The sequence below is a fragment of the Pelecanus crispus genome, chromosome 3 (genome assembly GCF_030463565.1).
Source record: "Pelecanus crispus isolate bPelCri1 chromosome 3, bPelCri1.pri, whole genome shotgun sequence".
Taxonomy (NCBI): Eukaryota; Metazoa; Chordata; class Aves; order Pelecaniformes; family Pelecanidae; genus Pelecanus; species Pelecanus crispus.
In genome coordinates, this window is record NC_134645.1 from 76,411,939 (window position 1) to 76,430,311 (window position 18,373).

Consider the following 18,373-nt stretch of genomic DNA (forward strand, 5'->3'; position numbering starts at 1 on the left):
CCCCAGTTTATATACTGAGCATGATGTCATATGGTATGGAATAGCCCTCTGGTCAGTTTGGATCAACTATTCTGGCTGTGCCCCCTCCCAGTTTCTTGTGCGCCTGGCAGAGCATGGGAAGCTGAAAAAGTCCTTGACTAGCATAAGCAGTACTCAGCAACAACTCAAAACATCAGCGTGTTATCAACATTCTTCTCCTACTAAATCCAAAACACAGTACTATGCCTGCTGCTAGGAAGAAAATTAACTCTATCCCAGCCGAAACCAGGACACATTCTCAGTTACTCATGCCAAATATGTGAAATCACATCAATTTTTGTTGCTCTTTCATGACTGTATTTATTTTACTATAGTAACTAATTAATAATGAGAGTAATGATACACTATAGGTATCACTCAAAGAACTGCAGAAATACTAATTAATTGCCAGAGAAAGGCACATGTTGAGATAGAGCACAAGTGAGAATGGAACCAATGTTACCAAAATATATCTTTAGAAAAGAAAACAAAAGACTCTCCCCTCCTCCTGAAGATATCCAGTTGTCAAACCCCTGGAAACTCTTTCACTCTAGCAAACACTTTAAGTCTGTCTCTGAATCACCAGTCTTCTGCTATTGCTTAGAAAAATTGAAGTTATAGCTTCTATAGTGCTTTTTAAAATATGACTTTTTTTTTTTGTAATAGTTCAGACACACTGATATGTCCTTATCTGGAGACTCCGCAGACATTTGCCCTAGGGTTGGCTGACGCTGAGCCATAAACATTTGTGCCATTTGTGAAATGCCCAGACTGGTACATCTGACTGTACTCGTTAAGTCAAGCCAATTATCAACCAGTTAATTTAAGGTAGAAAACAAACAAACAACCCTGCTCCCCCCAGAAAATGCCTTCTGGGGGTGGGGAACCATCCCACCTCCCCTTACTAGTCACCATGTAAAACTTCAGTTGATTGCCCCTGAATTACACTGGCACGCGCTTTCTCTCTGTGCTAATGAGAACAGGAGTAACCCTTCCTCGTGTATTACGTTCAGAAATGGTATTACTGCATCAGGTACTGGGCTGTGTAGACCTGAGGCCTGAGAACAGTCAGGGAAAGAATCTGATCTCTGGGCTAGAGTGCAAGAAATGTCACTGGAAAAGAGATAAGGAAGTGATACTTGCCTCTTCTACTCTGCTCTGGAGTCATCATTACTGAAATGACTCGCGGTGTGTTCATCATGTGAGAAATACATACAGCTCAATCTATGTAGATTATCTGGGAATAAATTAAGACAGCGTTATTATCTGGGAATAAATGAAGACAGCATTTGATCGTAGTCTTGTGATACCCATATGAGGAAATGATATCTGATAGACAGCTGTTTAAACTAGAGGGAAAAAAAAGGAAAGGATTGTTTGGAAACTGAAATTAGCCAAATTCAGACTCGAAATAATGCACTGCTTTTTAAAATGAAGGTAGCTATCTTATGAATAAATTTAGCAGGGTATGTGCTAGATTTTCAGGGATCTGAGATTCAGAAGCAAAACTAGCTATCTTTCCCAGAGCTATGTATAGCCCAGACAGGAGGTATGGATTTGCTGCAGAGGTTTTGATGCGAGTTACTTGGACTTGTATAAGCACCAAGTCAGCTTATGTGACCAAAGTTCTCCTTCTTGACTTTAAAATCTGTGACTATATTTAAAAAAAAAAAAAATTATCAACTTTGAAGCAGATCATATTATCCCTATTACCACCTTTATCTGTGAAAATTACTTGTTCCTTGAAAAAATCACTGGTCAGTATGATGAAATACATGAAATAAACATACTTGCCTTGCTCTTCCCCAGCTCTGTGGGATATTTTAGCTCGGCTGGGCTTTTCAAAGAGGCGCAGGGGGGTTAAATATCCCACTTCTGCTGGATCTTGGAGTCATGTGTGTGTCTCAGTGCCTTTGTTTCCTCAGGAGCCTGTAGGGCCTCATTTGCTGCAGTTTACTTTCCCTCACTAGGGACTCACTACTATTACAGGAAACAATGGTGTGAAATTCATGTGGTGCATTCTCACCCTGGGTAAGGAGCCAGAAAACACTGTAATGGTGAATAACTCTGCCCACTGTCAACACTCAAAGAGTTTAAGTTTTAGTCTGTCATTGCTAGTGTAAGAATATATTCATACATGTACATATGTGTGTGCATGTGTATATGCATGTCTATTAATGATGCGTCTGGATTAGTAACATTCTTCTCTGTGTTGCAGTCATCTCTCTTAATTCTGAAATTCTCTGTTAGTTAAGGAAAAAGCAGCATGGCTCTTTCTATCCAGAAACCAGTCTTTAAGGAAGAGATACACAGAACATTTCCTCGAAGCTGCCCAGTGCCTGCAAAGTGGTATTATACACCACAACATCACAGGTAAAATCAGATTGGGCTCTCTCCTTTTCTCTCAAGTACAACTTAGACCTCTGTGTTCACCAAGGACAAAATGCACCTCACCTAGCCTGATATAGTACCTAGCCTCTCTTTATAGTCAATGGGGAGAAACAGGAACTTTCAGGACATGATTTGACCTATTTGAAATGACAGGCACTGGGAAGAGATGAATTATTCTCCCCAGTGCAATCTTTTCTTCACTAAATCTAGGCAGCTACTTCAAAGCTAGACTTCTACATAGTAGGTACCTAAACTGAGGTAAGATGAAGCCAAAGCAGGTGTTTTCTTATGATTAATAACTGTGTTTTCTTGACATGAATATGGGGAAATGAAGTGGTTCGAACTTAAGAATTAAATAATACGAAGTGTCAAAAGATACTGACTGAAGAGTATGCTAGTGTGTTAGCTAGTCTGGGGCACAGAGCCCTGTAACAAGGTATTTAGTAGCCTAAGTCACCAGACAACGATGTTATCTCAAATTACTCGCCACTCTAATGTTTCTTATCTGCACTGGTGCTGTATTTGGTCCTTGGAGACAGTGTGGAAATCTGAGTTTATCCACCGAAGTTCACAGAGCCACAAAGACACCAGAGAACAAATGTTGCCCCTGGCTAAATATGCTTTGATAGTACAGGGGTGGCACAGAAAATGTCTAGCTTGAATTCTAGAGTGAATGGTGCTTTGTGAGGAGATGCCAATTGCATCTGTTTGCCCTGGAGAGGGGCAGTCAGTGTCAGTTGGTTTGCAGGTTACATATACTTTTTTTGTCTGATTATCTTTCTGAAGGGCAGTTGTCTAAAATAATGTCACTTATACAGCAAATGGGAAAGTTTCCTTATTATCTGAAAGAAGACTAGAAGTGGAGGAGAAAAATGAGTTAACTTTTCTCCCGTGATGCTGGCTTGCAGATTGAAAAATCTTTTAAAGGCAGGCAGAAAAAAGTAACTGAAAAACTGAAAGTTATTTCTTATATTGTCTGTGTGCACATATCTTTCTATTTTTAGGAATTTCTGTGAATGTTTATCAGCAAGTTGTCTATTTTTCTGAGGGGAATTCCATCTGGGTGAAAGGAGCTGCAAATATGTCTGATGTATCTGACCTAATGCTCTTTTACGCTGGCTGGGGAAATATTACGTCCATCTCAGTAGACTGGCTTTACCAGAAGATATACTTTGTCATGAATGAAAAGGTAGTGCTCTAGGGCTTAATTAATTTCTTATTTCATTTGAACCATTACTGTGATTTATTTTACATGAGAAAATCTGATTTATATATAGATATGCATGCACAAAATACACTTACAGAAATAGATTTTTTACTTTAATAATATTCACATATTTCAGAGTTTTAAAAAGAAGAAAGGCTTGAATATCAGGTCATATTTAAAGCAAACAGGCTATATGGAACTCTGTCTCCTTGTCTTATTTTTCTCCTTAGGATATAAAAAGCTTTAGTTTTAACTGCTTTGTTTTTGAGACTTCACACGCACGTCATACCCAATATAAGCAACTTTGTTTCTGTTACTTGGTTCTCCATCTAGCCTGTTCAGTTCCTATTCTGCCTCAGGAAAGTGGTCCGATAACTAGTGAGTGATTATGATGCCCATCGTAACTGGCAAAAGATGTTCAAGAGGGAAAGTGTTTCATACCAGTGCGGACAGCTCAGATTACAATGGTTTCAACTTGAAATAAAAATGTAGATGGCAACCCTGCACTTGATTCATAAAACATCAGTTACACTAATGGTCAGACTTTGCATGTACCTTTGTAGTCCTCTAATGCACAAAGGACTAGAAAGTTGCCTTCAATGGTTAGTGGGGGAGATTTGTTAGTTTTTTGGGCAATCCTCTTGCCATGTCTGATTTTTTGCTTATTGCTCAGGGAACAGGGAGGAGGAAAAGCAGTAGTGATAAAAAGATACAAATAAGCTGTAGATGAACAGACTGATGGCAGGGATTTCTGAATCCATTGCACGTTAGAGAAGTCCCAAGGTATTGCTCCCACGATCAGAAAAGCACTTCCTTCCTTCTTTTCCCTTCCCTGCCAGATCATTTTCAAAATACAGTCTGCCTATACAACCCAAATTGGGCTTTTCCCTCCAGCTTAGAGGTAGGAAGTTAAGAGGAGGATGGCTGACAGACAGCTCTTTCAGGGTAAGCTGTCATGGATGCATTCGTACTTGAGTACACGTGTTATACTCAGGTGACTGACAACTGAGGAGCCCACAAGGACCTAGAATTGTGGGAGGGGTGTTTTGTTGTCTGGTTCCCCTGAAGGAATCTCAGGTCAGCTTGTTTGCTCATTAGCAAACACCCTATGAATGCACCACCAGTTTTTCTTCTCATTCCCCAGATACATGTCTGCCATTTAGAGAACTGCACGGCAGCTGACGACATTACTCCTCTTTATGTGACGTCCCCTAGGAAGGTTATAGCGGATCCCTATAATGGGTAAGTGTCCTCCTTTGAGCAGTTGGTGTCAAAGGTTCTATAAAGCTCCTCTCTAATTTTCTTCACTTCATTGTTCATCTAGGTTCCTGTTTCAAACTCTTGCCTTACCAAAACAAAAGTGCAATTGGCAACATAGAACAAACTACAAAACAATTGGAACATTGAGTGACACCATGCAGTGTTGTTTTCTGAATTTTCTTCCCTAGGGTGTTAGCAGAGGAGATAAAGTATTTCCAATGCAGAAATCTGGTTTTCAGACATTCAGTGCTCTTATGAATATGCAATTTAAATGTCCATGCTTAACACTTGAGGTATTATGGAAGAATATTCTCCAATAATCTGCCAGCCAAATCCCCAGAAGGTAAAAAGTGATATGCTTAATTCTCCCAGGATGTATATTAATAGCACCAAAAGCATTTTCCTATTGTCTGCATAAAAACAGGCACATCTCTGAGCTGTTAAAATATTTATGACTCATCTACAGAGTTCTTGCACTGTAGTTATTTGGGTCTATTTTGCTCCATGGCCAGCTATATTTTCTGTCTCCTGGAGGATGGCATATACAGAGCAAACCTTCCACTCTTTCCCGGCACTGCCTCCACAGCTTCACCAGTAGTGAAATCCAGTGCTCTGAGAGACTTCATGATCAACTTCCAATCTAAGAGACTTATTTTCTTCAACAAAACAGAACAGGCCTTTGTGTCAGGTTTTATTGATGGTTCAGAATTTCACACGCTGCGATCACACGTGCCACTTAATGACATGGAGAGCTTTGTTTATGAGGATAACACGTTTACTGTCACAGATGGCTGGGCAGTTTTCCATGAGGAGGTCTCTCCAGTGGGGAGTTCTAGCTTCAATGAGTATGTTGTGGATTGCAATTTGGTGTATCCAGAGTACTTTGGCTTTGGCAACTTGCTTTTCTATGGAGCATCAACTCAGCCTTTTCCTTTACCAACTCCTCCTCGGCTTGTCACGGCACTATTTGGAGTGGACCAAGCTGTGATCAGCTGGAGACCACCTGAACACACTATTGGAACCAGTAAGTTCAGTTGTTTCTTCCTGAAAGTCCACTCTTTTTCTTTCTAGAGGAATAACTTCCTCGTTTCCCTTTTCCTGGTGCTGTGCTTTGGTGACTTCAATAGCCGGTCCTGCTGGAAGATGTGGAATTAGCTCAGTTTGAAAAATTTAACCCAAGATTTGCCAGTAACATAGCTAAATTGTGTGGCTGAATTAATACAAGTTTAAACTGGTAACTCATTTGTCATATGCAAGGGATTTTAAGCAAGGCTGCTTCTTAAGTATGGAATGGAGTAGCAGTAATGTTGGTTGCTGATATCACTCAGAAAATGCATGCCAGAGACATAACGACTTTTGATCAGTGACTGTGCTATGGTCTCTATCTTCTGTGCATGTGTCTTTGAACAGCAGAAAATTACCTGGTTGGGGAAAATTTTGGTTCTTCCAACTGCATTCTTAATGGGGGACTGAACCACTACTCTTGGTTGGTCCCAGAGCCAGAGAGTGTAAATTTTTAATTTATCCCTTTCCTAATTCCCCTGATTATGGCAATTTTGAAATCAGTCCCCAACGTACAGTTTTCTCAAAACTGTGTGTCATCTGTTACAGCCATCTACTCTGTAATAACATGACTGTTTGCATCTCACAGGTCTATCTGCTTGGCAGAACTGGACCTATGATGTGAAAATGTCATCTCAGCATGCATCTGAGGAGGAATGGGTTGTCTCAAACATTAGTGACACTAGTTTTACAGTGAAGGACCTGGCCAGCTTCACAGCATATGAAGTGTCAGTCAGAGCTGTGTCTCCTGCTGGTGAAGGGCCATGGTCGGAGTCATTTAGAGGCACAACTTTAGAAGAAGGTGAGAATTTCTTTGTTACCCAGGTGAAATGAAGAATGAGTTATGCATAGAGCTTTCCACCTGGTGAGGCCCAGGCTTTGGGCAAAGACTGCAAAATAAGGGGCACAAAAAGGATTATCTTAGAAACAGTAAGGAATACAGGATAAGAAAATTTGCTTTTAGTTAAAGTAGTAAGATTCTCAAACTACTATAATGGTATTATATATTATGTATTTATTATTACTACTTATATATATTTTTCTAATACAAATACACTATCAAACACGTTACTTGATACACTGTCGAATGAACAGGTATGAGAGGTGTTATTCCTTTCCTGTGCTCTGTAAAACACTTTCTATGATGAAGTGGTTTGAGCAGTGCCTTGGGGGTTAATGACAGTTTATGGGAAAGTGCAGGCTCACTAAAAGCTGAAAATCCTTGGTTTGAGCATAGATAATGGGGGAAATGGATGTGTGCACAATGTCTGACATTTGTAGATCTTTGGAATGCTTTTTGAAACCTTGTTAACCCATAATAACCTAAGTCTGAGGGGAAAATAGCTTTCAACTTAAGTCACTGGACTGGCACTTGAGATTAGAGGTGACTTTTGCCTGACTTCTGTAAGGCCAGGTCCAAACACACAGTCATTTTCAAGCATCTAAAAGGGTTCCAAATTGACTTATTGTTCTGGACCTAAACCTACCCCGAATCTCTGAGTTTCTTAAATTAAGATATTTTCATGTCTGTCTTTGTTCATTATTCCTTAGGGCAGGGGCAGTTTTAACTGTGCTTCTGTAACTTTCCAGAAACAGGATCCCCTGCTATTGAAACATAAGTAGTATACATTAGTTGCTTGTTGGTGTGCACAAGTGCAGTTTTGTTTCTTTATCAGCTGAAGAAGAACCATATATGTTGGCAGTGGGGGCTGAAGGGCTCTGGAAGCAGCAGCTGGATAGCTATGGACCGGGAGAACTCCTCTATCCTCATATAAGAAATATTTCAGGTAAATACTAAACAAACTGCATGCTGGTGTTACAGACTTGTCAGCATTTATTAGCTCTCCATAAATTTCATCAACAGAACTGAAAGACAAGAGCTTTCATTGCAACAGTCTAGGCTTGAATGCAGTGCAGTCCAGTGAAGCAGCTTCATGGAGCCAAGCCTTTGTGTCCACCCTCTTTCTTCTACTTTATGGATCACATTAATCCTTAGTGAAACCCTACTGACATCACCACAGTTACAGCAGAGCTAAAATCAACTCTCTGAACTAAATAGTTCTGCCTCCAACATCCTAATATGTCATACATTTACAATCATCAGGACTATATATCCACTATATATGTACTATATATGTATGTTGTATTCCTATAGGGAAGTATCTGTCTTCATGTTAACTGAGCCTAAGTGTTCATTTGTATTGATTTTTAAAAACTGAAGTGTCTGGCTACTTTTTATTCTTTAAAAAAATATGGTTTTTTATTTACATGTTTGTAAAATACTTAATATCTTCCCTTTTTTCGTCAAGACCTCGACTGGTATAATGACACTCTTTATTGGATTAATTCCATGGGGCAAGTTCAGACCTGGTCATTGAACAAAAGAGAGAGTACCCCTGAAAATACTTATGTATCTGACATCAGAAATGCAAGGATGTTGGCCTTTGATTGGTTGGGTCAATGCTTGTACTGGGCTGGCAAAGCAAACACGGTAGGTATAGTTGCACTTCTTAAAAGGAAAAAGACCCTAAAGTCAACAAGAAAGACTGTAAAACAGTATTTGGGAAGATAATCCTTACTTCTTGCAACTTGAGATTCATCTGGATCTTTGCTATTATAGTGTAGAACAAGGAGGCCTTTCTTCCCTTGTGTGATTTTCCAGAGTTCTACAAAAGTTTGGGGTAAAATGTTCACTAATATTCACTAATGCAGGATACTGAATTACAGGTGCAAAACAGGCAAATCAACATGCTATCAACAGTTTTGTTGGATTCAACATTGTAAAAATAAGTGAAGACAGTGAAAATGGAGGCTGCCAAGTTGATCTCAGCTAAGAAGTAGATGGACTTTATTTTAATCAAATTTAAGATTATTTGTTTACACAGAGATTTTCAAGATTGGCCTCAGTACTGTGATATTTTGCAGATAAAAAAATAATTACAATTGCACTTTGCACACTCTCATATCAGGAACACTGACATGTGAATTATTTAAAAGGTATCTGACTTCAAAATTGCAGTGCTAATTTATGCAGTGCTGTCAAATTATGCTTTTCATTTCTTGTAAGTGCAAAGTCAGAAGCTGTTTTAAAAACTGGAGCTAGGAGGCCAGATTTCACACTGCCTTGCACCCTCATTTACACTTGTGAATAGTGAATATGAAGTGGGTGAGAAACTCTGTCAGACAGAAGGCTGCCAAAACTAGGAAAACCAAGGGGAAGAGATATTTCAGCTTTTTCTTTTGTTACTTTCTGGCAATCATTAACTAGTAATTTTGCCTTATTCTTCATCCTTATACTTTGAACACAAAAGGTTTAGGCTTTGAAAGCCTAAGGCTTGCATAAGCTTCTGATAAACAGCTGTGGAAAAGTCACTTATGTATACTCAATTGATCATGGCTGATGATTTAGGTGTGATGCTAAAAGCAATTCTTTTGTCCCTAGATCTACAGAAAATCACTGCTAGGAGGCCATATGGATGTTGTGGCTCATGTTGTGTTCCTAGTGAAGGATCTAGTAGTGGATTCAGTAAATGGCTACTTGTACTGGGCCACAATGTATTCAGTGGAGAGCGCAAGACTGAATGGAGAGGAGTATCTCATGTTACAAGAGCAGCTGCAGTTTTCTGGTAAACAGGTGACTGTTTGTTTGTTTTTTTTTTTTTTTTTGAGGGGTGTGCATTTTAGTGGTTTGATCTCTTGAATATAGTCAGTGCTCATGGTTGTCAAAGTCGGTGTGCTATGACTAGAAGAATAACACGTCTTTCTTGCAATATTGTTAAATCATTTTGAGAACAGGGTAAAAATTAAATTGTGTAATAGTCATACCAAAACTTTGGTCTGTAATTCTAAAGTCACACTCTTGCAACAAAATATGACATTAAAGATGTCCTTATGGTTGTAATGCTGTTCCTTCCCATATGTGAAAGGTACTTTTCCCAAATGACTTAAGTCTAATGATCAGTTCTGGCTTTCCCATCAAAATATGGAGCCAGACCTCCATAGCATCCTACCTCCTTTATGATGTACCCTATCTCGCAGGTCCCGACAGGGCCAGTTTTGGGGCTAGACCCTTGCCAGGGACACCAGAGTTGCACTTCAGGCTGCAGAGGTGCTGCTGCAGAGAAAGGCTTTGCCTGCGCTGATGACAGAGTGGGGCTGGCAACTGGTGCCGTACTTGCGCTCAGCACAACTGGCCCTTGCCGTGGCCCAGCACAGCTTGTGGCTGCTGCAGCGCTGGTGAGGGTGCCAGATCTGCCACTGACAGTCCCCATCCTGCCTGATCCTGTCCCTCATATGGTGGCAGGAGCAGCGAGTCCTGTGCTTTGGGGATCTTAGAGGCTTTCCATCCCCAGCTCAACCCTTCCCTTCCCCATCTTCTCTTTCTCCCTTGCCCGAGTCGGATGCAGGCCTGGCCCCAGCTTGGCCCCTCTTTCTTTGGTCCAGGCTGCTGGGGAGCTCCAGAAGGCTGAGAAGAGGCTGCTGCAGAACAGAGCAGCTCCTCAGGGAGAAGGGAAGGGGGTTTCTTGCAAGAGTGAGTAAAGATAGTGGACAGTATAGGGGGGGAAAAGGGATGGGGGGGACTTGTTGTTCTAGCTGTATTAGGGTAGATAATGGGTCCCGTGCAGGTGTAGGCTGGTAGAGGGGAAATAGAGATGCCATTCCCACCTATAGCTCACCAAAGACCCTGCAATATGTGGAGCCCATTAACTCCCATTCCCTATCTGGAGAATTTTTGGTGTGCTCTGAGGTCCTCACAAACAACCTCTGTATCTCTGCTGTCCTCTTCCATGCCATTCTTCTCCATTCACCCCTTCCTGATGTCCTATCAAGTCTCTTAAGGCCTTGGTTCACTGCTGGCTCCTCATAGATCATTGTTGCCTTCCCCAAATTCATCCTGCCTCTGCCACCATGTGTGATTTGCCATGCCAGGGACTTGTTCTCATTCTTGCCAGGTGGGATTCAGTGCTGCATATGCAGCGAAGGAACTCTAAGACTGAATATTCACCTCATGAAAAGATCTGCCAGGGTCTCAGCAGCCGCATATGTGTCTGTTTTTTCCCTTTCCCTTTCGCTTCCTCCACTCCTCATGTATCTGGAGGAAAAATAATGGATGACCCAATTCCCTGGTAAGACAACCCCTTACTACCATAACAAGGACTGGAGGACTCTGGGAGTCAGTGTGATTGGGACTGCAAATCCAGTGAACTTTTGAAGCTTTTCCAGGCTGGGTCCTGAGCAGGTCGGGCTGAAGGACCGTCCCATCTATTGCACTGCTTTTACTCTATGGTGTTTCTCTCAAAGAAAAGCTGAATGCTCCTCAGCTCAAACCACAGCCTGTGTGGGGTTTTACCCTCTTTCCCAAGCGCTGGAGTGAGGCATAGGTTGACTGTCACAGAAAAGGTCAACTCAGGTATATTATTTGCTGCAACAGCTTTCCTTAAAACACAGCTCTTGCTAAAGAAGCCTTTGTTTTTATTCCATCTATCGTAAAAGTTGTGCTCCCATTTTACCTGGAGCCAGGTTCTCTATTAAAGACCCTTTCTAAACTTTAGAGATCTATGTGTCTTGGTTAGCTTCCCCAGAACATTTCAGTCTCCTTTCCCAAAGGAAAGAGCCTGGTGTTTCTCTGTTTATAAAAAAAGCCAGGCCTGGTTTAGTCTCTGAAAGGCAATTAACATCCAGAAAGACCAGCTGATCTCACAGGTGTCTGTTATACTCATGAGGGTTTGGGAAGGAGCTGGAAAGCTGGTTGTTGTATGGCACCTGCTATACTTGTAAACCTAAATACAGAAGAACTGAAAAACTTTTGTCACATATAGAGAGAAATATCTGTGCTGCAAAGGGTCTCTCTGTCTTCCAGTACTAGCCTCACACCTCTCTGTGGAAACTGGCTGGTGTGGACTGTCCTCATGGGAAGATATATGCTGTCCAAGCTCAGCGGCACACTTACACTTATCACATATCTTCTGGGTGATCTGTTGCAAAGGACTGACAATTTGCAGTTTATTCTAAGCAGCAAATGCCACCTTCCTTGTCCTTCTCTTTTGATTCACTACCTGTTTCTCTGAATTGCCTCATGCTAACCTAAAATTTCTTGTTCTTGTTTTCAAGAACCTTAGCAGCAATAAGACACTTGTCTGTTCCTGTAATTTTTTTTTTCTGCACCTTTCTCTATGTCAGTGATACCAGCCTTCAACCATTCACACCTCCTACAAAAAAACATCTCCTCTCCTGCTTCTCTGCTGCCCCTAATCTATGCACTGACTTCCTGAACTCAGCCTCCTGCAGTGATGCATACAGGAAAAAAGCCAACTATAAATGTCTAGATTGAGAAGTGACCAGTTATAGCTGACAGGTGTTTGTTTATTGAAATAAACCCCAAAATAAACCCATCAGGAAAAAAAAAAAAAGGCAGTACAACATTATTTAATGGTGGAATTATCGAGCTGGTCATTATTGTCCCACATAAGGATGCAAATATATGTTTTCACCAGTACTAATATGTATCTTCCTTGCACAATGGAGTCCTTTATCCTGAAAAGAGTACATCTTACCTCAACACTAAAACACAGATGTAATAGTTAATTGCTCTTATCCAACAGTTAGAGTGTGTTCTCTACATAACTGGTTCTTACTGGCATTTACTAGCTGCTTTTCTAATAAAGAATTGCTGTTCAGCTGGTCAGTACAGGATCTTCAGCAGTATATAGCTGTATCTCCTTTTAGCTTGAAATCTGAGTGATAGGAATAGAAGAGACTACGGAGACGACAGGTTTCCTAAACAAATATGAAGGCAGAGCTTTGAAAGTATAATTTCTTTGGCATGAACTAGATCCTTTTATGACAATTATTTTGTTTTCCAATCAGTTGTTTAGCTTAGCTGGTGCATATTGGCATAGCTTGATTGATTTTGGCAGAGCTACTCTGATTTATTCCAGCTTAGGATCTGGCACAGAATTTCCAAAGCACTAAGTCATTTACACTGTACAATGTGCCTGGGACAAAAGTAATTAATTTGTAGGGGAGCAGCAAAGTACGTTATATGCAGGAGGGGCCAGGACCCTCTAGGTGTGGTCTCTCAATCTTTCTAGTCAAGGGTATTTCAAGTAGCTAAATTTATGTTGTGTCTTATGATGTTGAGCTACATTGCATGATCACAACTACATATTGTGTCCAGAGACCAATGCCTCTCATGAAACGGAAAAAGCTTGTCTATTTTTGAAGCATAACAAAGGGAGGTGTTAAATTACTGCCTAACTCCTGAAGATGAATAGTACAAATACTTCTTTGCCTTTTATTAATGGGCATACAGGGATTAGGAGAAAGGAGATGGGCATGCGGGGTTAGCTCAGTTGGTTAGAGCATGGTGCTAATAATGCCAAGGTCACATGTTCAATCCCTGCTCACTGCAGGGGGGTTGGGCTCGATGAGCTCTCAAGGTCCCTTCCAACCCAAAGCATTCTATGATTCTATAATTCTGTGTCTATGGGAAAAACATAATAGTTGCAGAAAAAAAGTGGGGCAAGGAAAGAAGACCCAAACATTTAAAAAACCAAGTTAGATTCAGGAAGATGTAATTTGGTGTTAAGCATAGGAGGGAGAATAGGTAAATGGGATAAAATACAACACGGTTGGCTAAGTATGCACTCAGGCACATACTGTGAGATATTTTTAGCAGGAAATCCTACAGGAGCAATCATTCAAACCTTGATTTTCTGACATACAATGTCAACAGAAATATGTCAAGATTGTGATTACATAAGGACCAACAGACAACTAAGCGATATGGCATTTGCTTTCCTGTCATCGTCTTCTGCAGTTTATTAATGAAGATTAAAGAGAAAAAAAAAAAGGCTGCTCCACTTATACCCATAATGGAAATTTAAGCTTATAAAAGAATAGCTACAACTAGTATTTGGATGAGAAGTTTGAGAGCTGCTGGAAAACATGTTCAGAGACGCCCCTAACAACTTGTAAGCTGTGCTAATGACATGACATAGACTGAACTTGATAACATTCAGCAGACTAATTTGTGGAAGTAAATTCTTTGTTATTCACAGAACAGATTATTAGATGTCTGATTTCTATTATTGTTGCATATGGTATTGAATCTGTTGTTTACCACAAAAGCAAGAAAGCTCTATTTTGAATATTAGATCCTATTAAAAATAAACAAAAAATCTTGCACCTAGCTTAAATGAAGAAGAAATATTGAAGTAATGAACAGGAAGATTGTTTCATTCCTCCCCTCCCCCCCAACTCTTTATTTGATAATAAATGATTTACCAAAATGTAAATATTTGAATTCACTGTTTAACCAAATACGTCAATAAAAATTTTGCATGTGTTTTCCATAAATAATGCAACACATTAAATATTGTATACATAAAATCAAATCTAGAAAACAAAGACAAAATATCTGAAATACTTTTTTCAAAAGGTGATTCTGACTTTCAGACTGGATATCAACCACCTGTTGCAGACATAGAATGTTAAAATACCAGAGGTGTTCTGGAAATTTTGATAGGTAGTTCCACTAATGACTTGATATACTATTGCCATCATACCTGAAGTACTCAGATACTCCAGGGATGAACACTGTGACAGGTGCTCATAAAATGCTATCTAGAAAATAATCAGCTGCTATAAATATGTGTCCACCAAGGACCTGATTATTTTCTAGTGTTACCTCTTTTTGTGTTAGAATAAGCATTCATCGTAGTAATGTTATTTTTGCCAAAAAAAAAAGAGCTACTCGTGATGCTGTCTAGACAACAGTTATGCCTAAGAGCTTTTACCTCAGAAGTGAAGGTGTGTTCAAATTGTCATTTGGACTTTTTTTTTTTTTCTTAGGTGGTTGGTTTAACTTTGGATCTCACCTATGGTTTTCTTTACTGGCTTGTGCAAGATAGTCTATGCCTAAACCTATACAGAGTTTCTCTTTGCAAAGAAGGGTAAGTAAATGTGTAGTAAAGGTAAGAAAGTCTGTATTTTCTAGTTTTTGTGATACTCCTTAAAAACAAATTTTGTCCAGTGCTGGGCACACTAGCTACTAATTCAAAAATAAACAAAAAGAACTAATGATCACAGCTAGATGATGACAAACTACATGTTGAGATGGTTGTTAACACAGTTTTACAGTGAGAGAAACACAATATGGAAGCTCAACTGAACTGAGGTCATGCTCATCAATTTTTAGACTTAGCTTTAGGAAATAATCACCACTTATCATCTATTTTATCTTGGCATTTACAACACCTGACAGTTTTCAAGTGCCTAGAGCTGTAACTTTTTCATCTTGCATAGAGCTTAGGACTTGAACTGACACCACTTTCTCACCTGAGCAATCAGTACACTGCAGACTTTCTTCTTGATCATCCTGAGCACGAAATGTCTGTATTATTCCTGAAAGGCAAAGTTTTAAAAAAAACAAAACGAAAACCATGTTTATGGGTCAGCTTGAATATATACTAAGATCTTGAGAAAAATGGTAATTTATTCTGTAAAGTGCCAAGTGCATGATGAGTGGTAGCTCATGAAACTACATTTTTTTTTTCTCCTTTTCATATGCAGAGTTCCATTTTTTTTTTTTCAAGCCTCAGATTACACTTCTTAAACTTAATTGAACAGTATCTGTATTTACATGTGCTCATAATCATAGAATCATAGAATTGTTTAGGTTGGAAAAGACCTTTAAGATCATCCAGTCCAACGATTAACCTAACACTACCAAGTCCACCACTAAACCAGTTAAGGGTAGAGTAGTAATTTCATGTTTCCTGGCTTGGTGGCTGGATAATTTTTTAGTGAAAGTAAAAACTAGGAATAATGTTGCAGACTGGCTTTGTCTGGGATCAGCTGAATTTTCTCACTGATATTAGACTTGCTATGATTAATGGTAAACATTTAAAGAATCAAAATATATTGATTAGTTTTAGCTAGAACATGCAGCTCCATTGTGAACCAATTGGCAGCCATAAATCATTGTCCCTAGCATGCCAGAATAGAGAGATTAGAAGTAATCCATCCTAATGGACCTGATGGTGTGTCAAAGCTTTTCCAAATTTGTTTTGGATAGCCTGTGTCTAAGCTGAAAGACATTTCTGAGAAAGACATTTCTGAGATGGCAAAATGATGCCTTTTACAAGATATTTAATCTTTTACCCAGAAGATAAATGGGGACCAAAAAAGGCCTGTAAGTTTTGATATAGAAGTAACTCGACAGATTAAATCACCAGTGATCCCAGTGGAGGAAAATTTTAATAGAGTTTAATAAATAATGGAAGGTTATCAAGGAAACCAGCAGGGTCAAATTCATCTGGGGACCTGCTCTAATGAAGTAGAATGAATGTCATGCTGTGAAGTGCACTCCACTATTTCAGTGGAATTGCTGAGAGAAGATGGGCTGATTTTTCAAAATACTCAATTTTCTACATCCATGCATCAGAATATTAAGCCATTTTATAACTGTTTTCTAATGAAATCAAGGGAATGAAGGCTTTTTTTTTTTTTTTTTTTGTGCAGGTGCTCCTGCAATGTGCCATTTTGAAAAGTGTTCTTCTTTAGAGAACTTAAAGAAAACTTTTTGAATTGTTTTCCTGCCTTCTACATGAGTATTAAGGATTTGAATGATGAGAAACTTGTCAATGTGTCAAACTTAAATAAATCTTGTTCTCTCTACATGTGTGTTTTCGGTTTGCTAATTTCATATGTGTTTCCACAGTTGTGTTAATGCCATCGTAACAGAATTTGCACCATGGAGTACTTCAGAAATATCTGAGGGTGCACTGGAATACTACAGTGGTCGTCTGTTCTGGATTAATAGTCTTCAGTTCATCACAACTCAGGAAGTCAGTCAGAGCCTTAGCATTCCCTTCTCACAACCAGCAGAGTTTGCAGCCTTTACCCTTGTTCACACATCACTTAAACCTTTGCCAGGTATATTATTTTCTTTATCTAGACCCCTCAATAAAGGTATTAACTGTCAGCCTGTAGTTCTTTATTCTTGAAATTCTTTAGTCATTTGACAAAAGATATGAACCACAGCAACTTATTAATAAACATATTAGGCTATACCTGGGTAATGTGCAATTATAAAAGCTGGTGGGTATGGCTAAAAAGAACACATGGTGGTGTTATTCATTATTTCTATCTAATGACAGCTTACAGGATTTTTCATAGTACTTTAGTGTTTTAACTTGGGTTTGAAAATCCTACCTATTGCTTGTATTTTTTTAAATTATTATTATTTCTTCCTCTCTTTATGGACAGGAAATTTTTCTTTTACACCAAAAGTGATTCCAGATTCAGTGCCAGAGCCTTCTTTCAGGATTAAAGGAAATTCTTCAAGTTTTCACATCACTTGGAGTCCCTCCACAAATGTGGAATGGGGAACTGTCTTTTACTGCGTGGGATCAAAAGCTCTACAAGTGAGGATATTCGTGCAGTCCCTCCTTATTATCTACATGTATTACTGCATCTACTTGCTGATGTATCTATCTCTAAACAGAAATACAGTTTGTTTCTTCTCCAGCATTTACAAATCGGTCAAGCAACCAAACTAAACTGTAAATATAAAGCAAGCTGTCTTGTTTCTCCATCATTGAGGGCAGCACAGGAGGAACACAGGCTTAGCAGTAGCTCTGGGCTAGCTGCTGGGGTGTGAAGTGCCAGGCGAGGAGCTCCCAGTACTCAAAGATGTGTGAGAAAGCCTTTCACAGTAAGTCAGAGACAGAAGCGTCCTCTAAGCTGCCAGTGGGACAGCCTTTGCCTGAATGTGAAATCTAGCCTTCACCCACCCTTAATTTTAGCACATTTGGCAAGTTTTAAATTCAAAGGGCAGATTGCTAGCAAATTGCTACGCATCACTAGAGTGCCACAGGATTTGGTGAAACAACAGTCGCTCACAGGAAGAGAAGCTCTGTCTTGATTTAGTTGACCAACTTTGTGAGGGGATTTTTGGAAAACTGAAGGCCTTTCTGAGAGGGAAAAAATGTTATGTTTTATTTTATTCTGTTTTATTTCATTCACAGTCTTTGGAAAGTGAACGGTGCCTCCATCCCCATAACCTGACAGTGCCATCCTACCGAGTTGATTGGCTGGAACCATTTACACTCTTTGATTTTACTGTCACTCCATACACATACTGGGGCAAGGCACCGACAACATCTGTATCCCTTCGAGCCCCTGAAGGAGGTATTAGAATTTTAAATCCCATTCCTCACCTGTAATGGGTACTGGGACCAGGTCTATGTCGGCAAGTGAAAACCTGGAGAGGAATGAGCAGCTTTCAAAGCTAGTTAGCTGTAGGCAGAGTTGCAGGACATGTTCCTGAGTATCTTGGGCAATTATCTGTTGCACACATAAATGCATACAGCTGCAGTAATAAAATTTGGAACAGAAAGTGCATAACAATATATCCACCACGTGCCTATG

General features: G+C 39.7%; 1 protein-coding gene across 1 annotated transcript in view; it reads left to right on the forward strand.

The window, feature by feature from the left end:
• The window catches only part of ROS1 (ROS proto-oncogene 1, receptor tyrosine kinase), an 82,852-nt gene that overhangs the window by 17,991 nt on the left and 46,488 nt on the right, over positions 1-18,373 (forward strand). The window contains exons 10-21 of the mRNA XM_075707632.1: positions 2,269-2,391; positions 3,414-3,598; positions 4,761-4,858; positions 5,389-5,900; positions 6,528-6,740; positions 7,615-7,725; positions 8,248-8,429; positions 9,381-9,572; positions 14,792-14,892; positions 16,662-16,876; positions 17,210-17,379; positions 17,971-18,133. Of these exons, the coding sequence (XP_075563747.1) occupies positions 2,269-2,391; positions 3,414-3,598; positions 4,761-4,858; positions 5,389-5,900; positions 6,528-6,740; positions 7,615-7,725; positions 8,248-8,429; positions 9,381-9,572; positions 14,792-14,892; positions 16,662-16,876; positions 17,210-17,379; positions 17,971-18,133 (2,265 nt within the window). The remainder of the gene's footprint in view (positions 1-2,268; positions 2,392-3,413; positions 3,599-4,760; positions 4,859-5,388; positions 5,901-6,527; positions 6,741-7,614; positions 7,726-8,247; positions 8,430-9,380; positions 9,573-14,791; positions 14,893-16,661; positions 16,877-17,209; positions 17,380-17,970; positions 18,134-18,373) is intronic.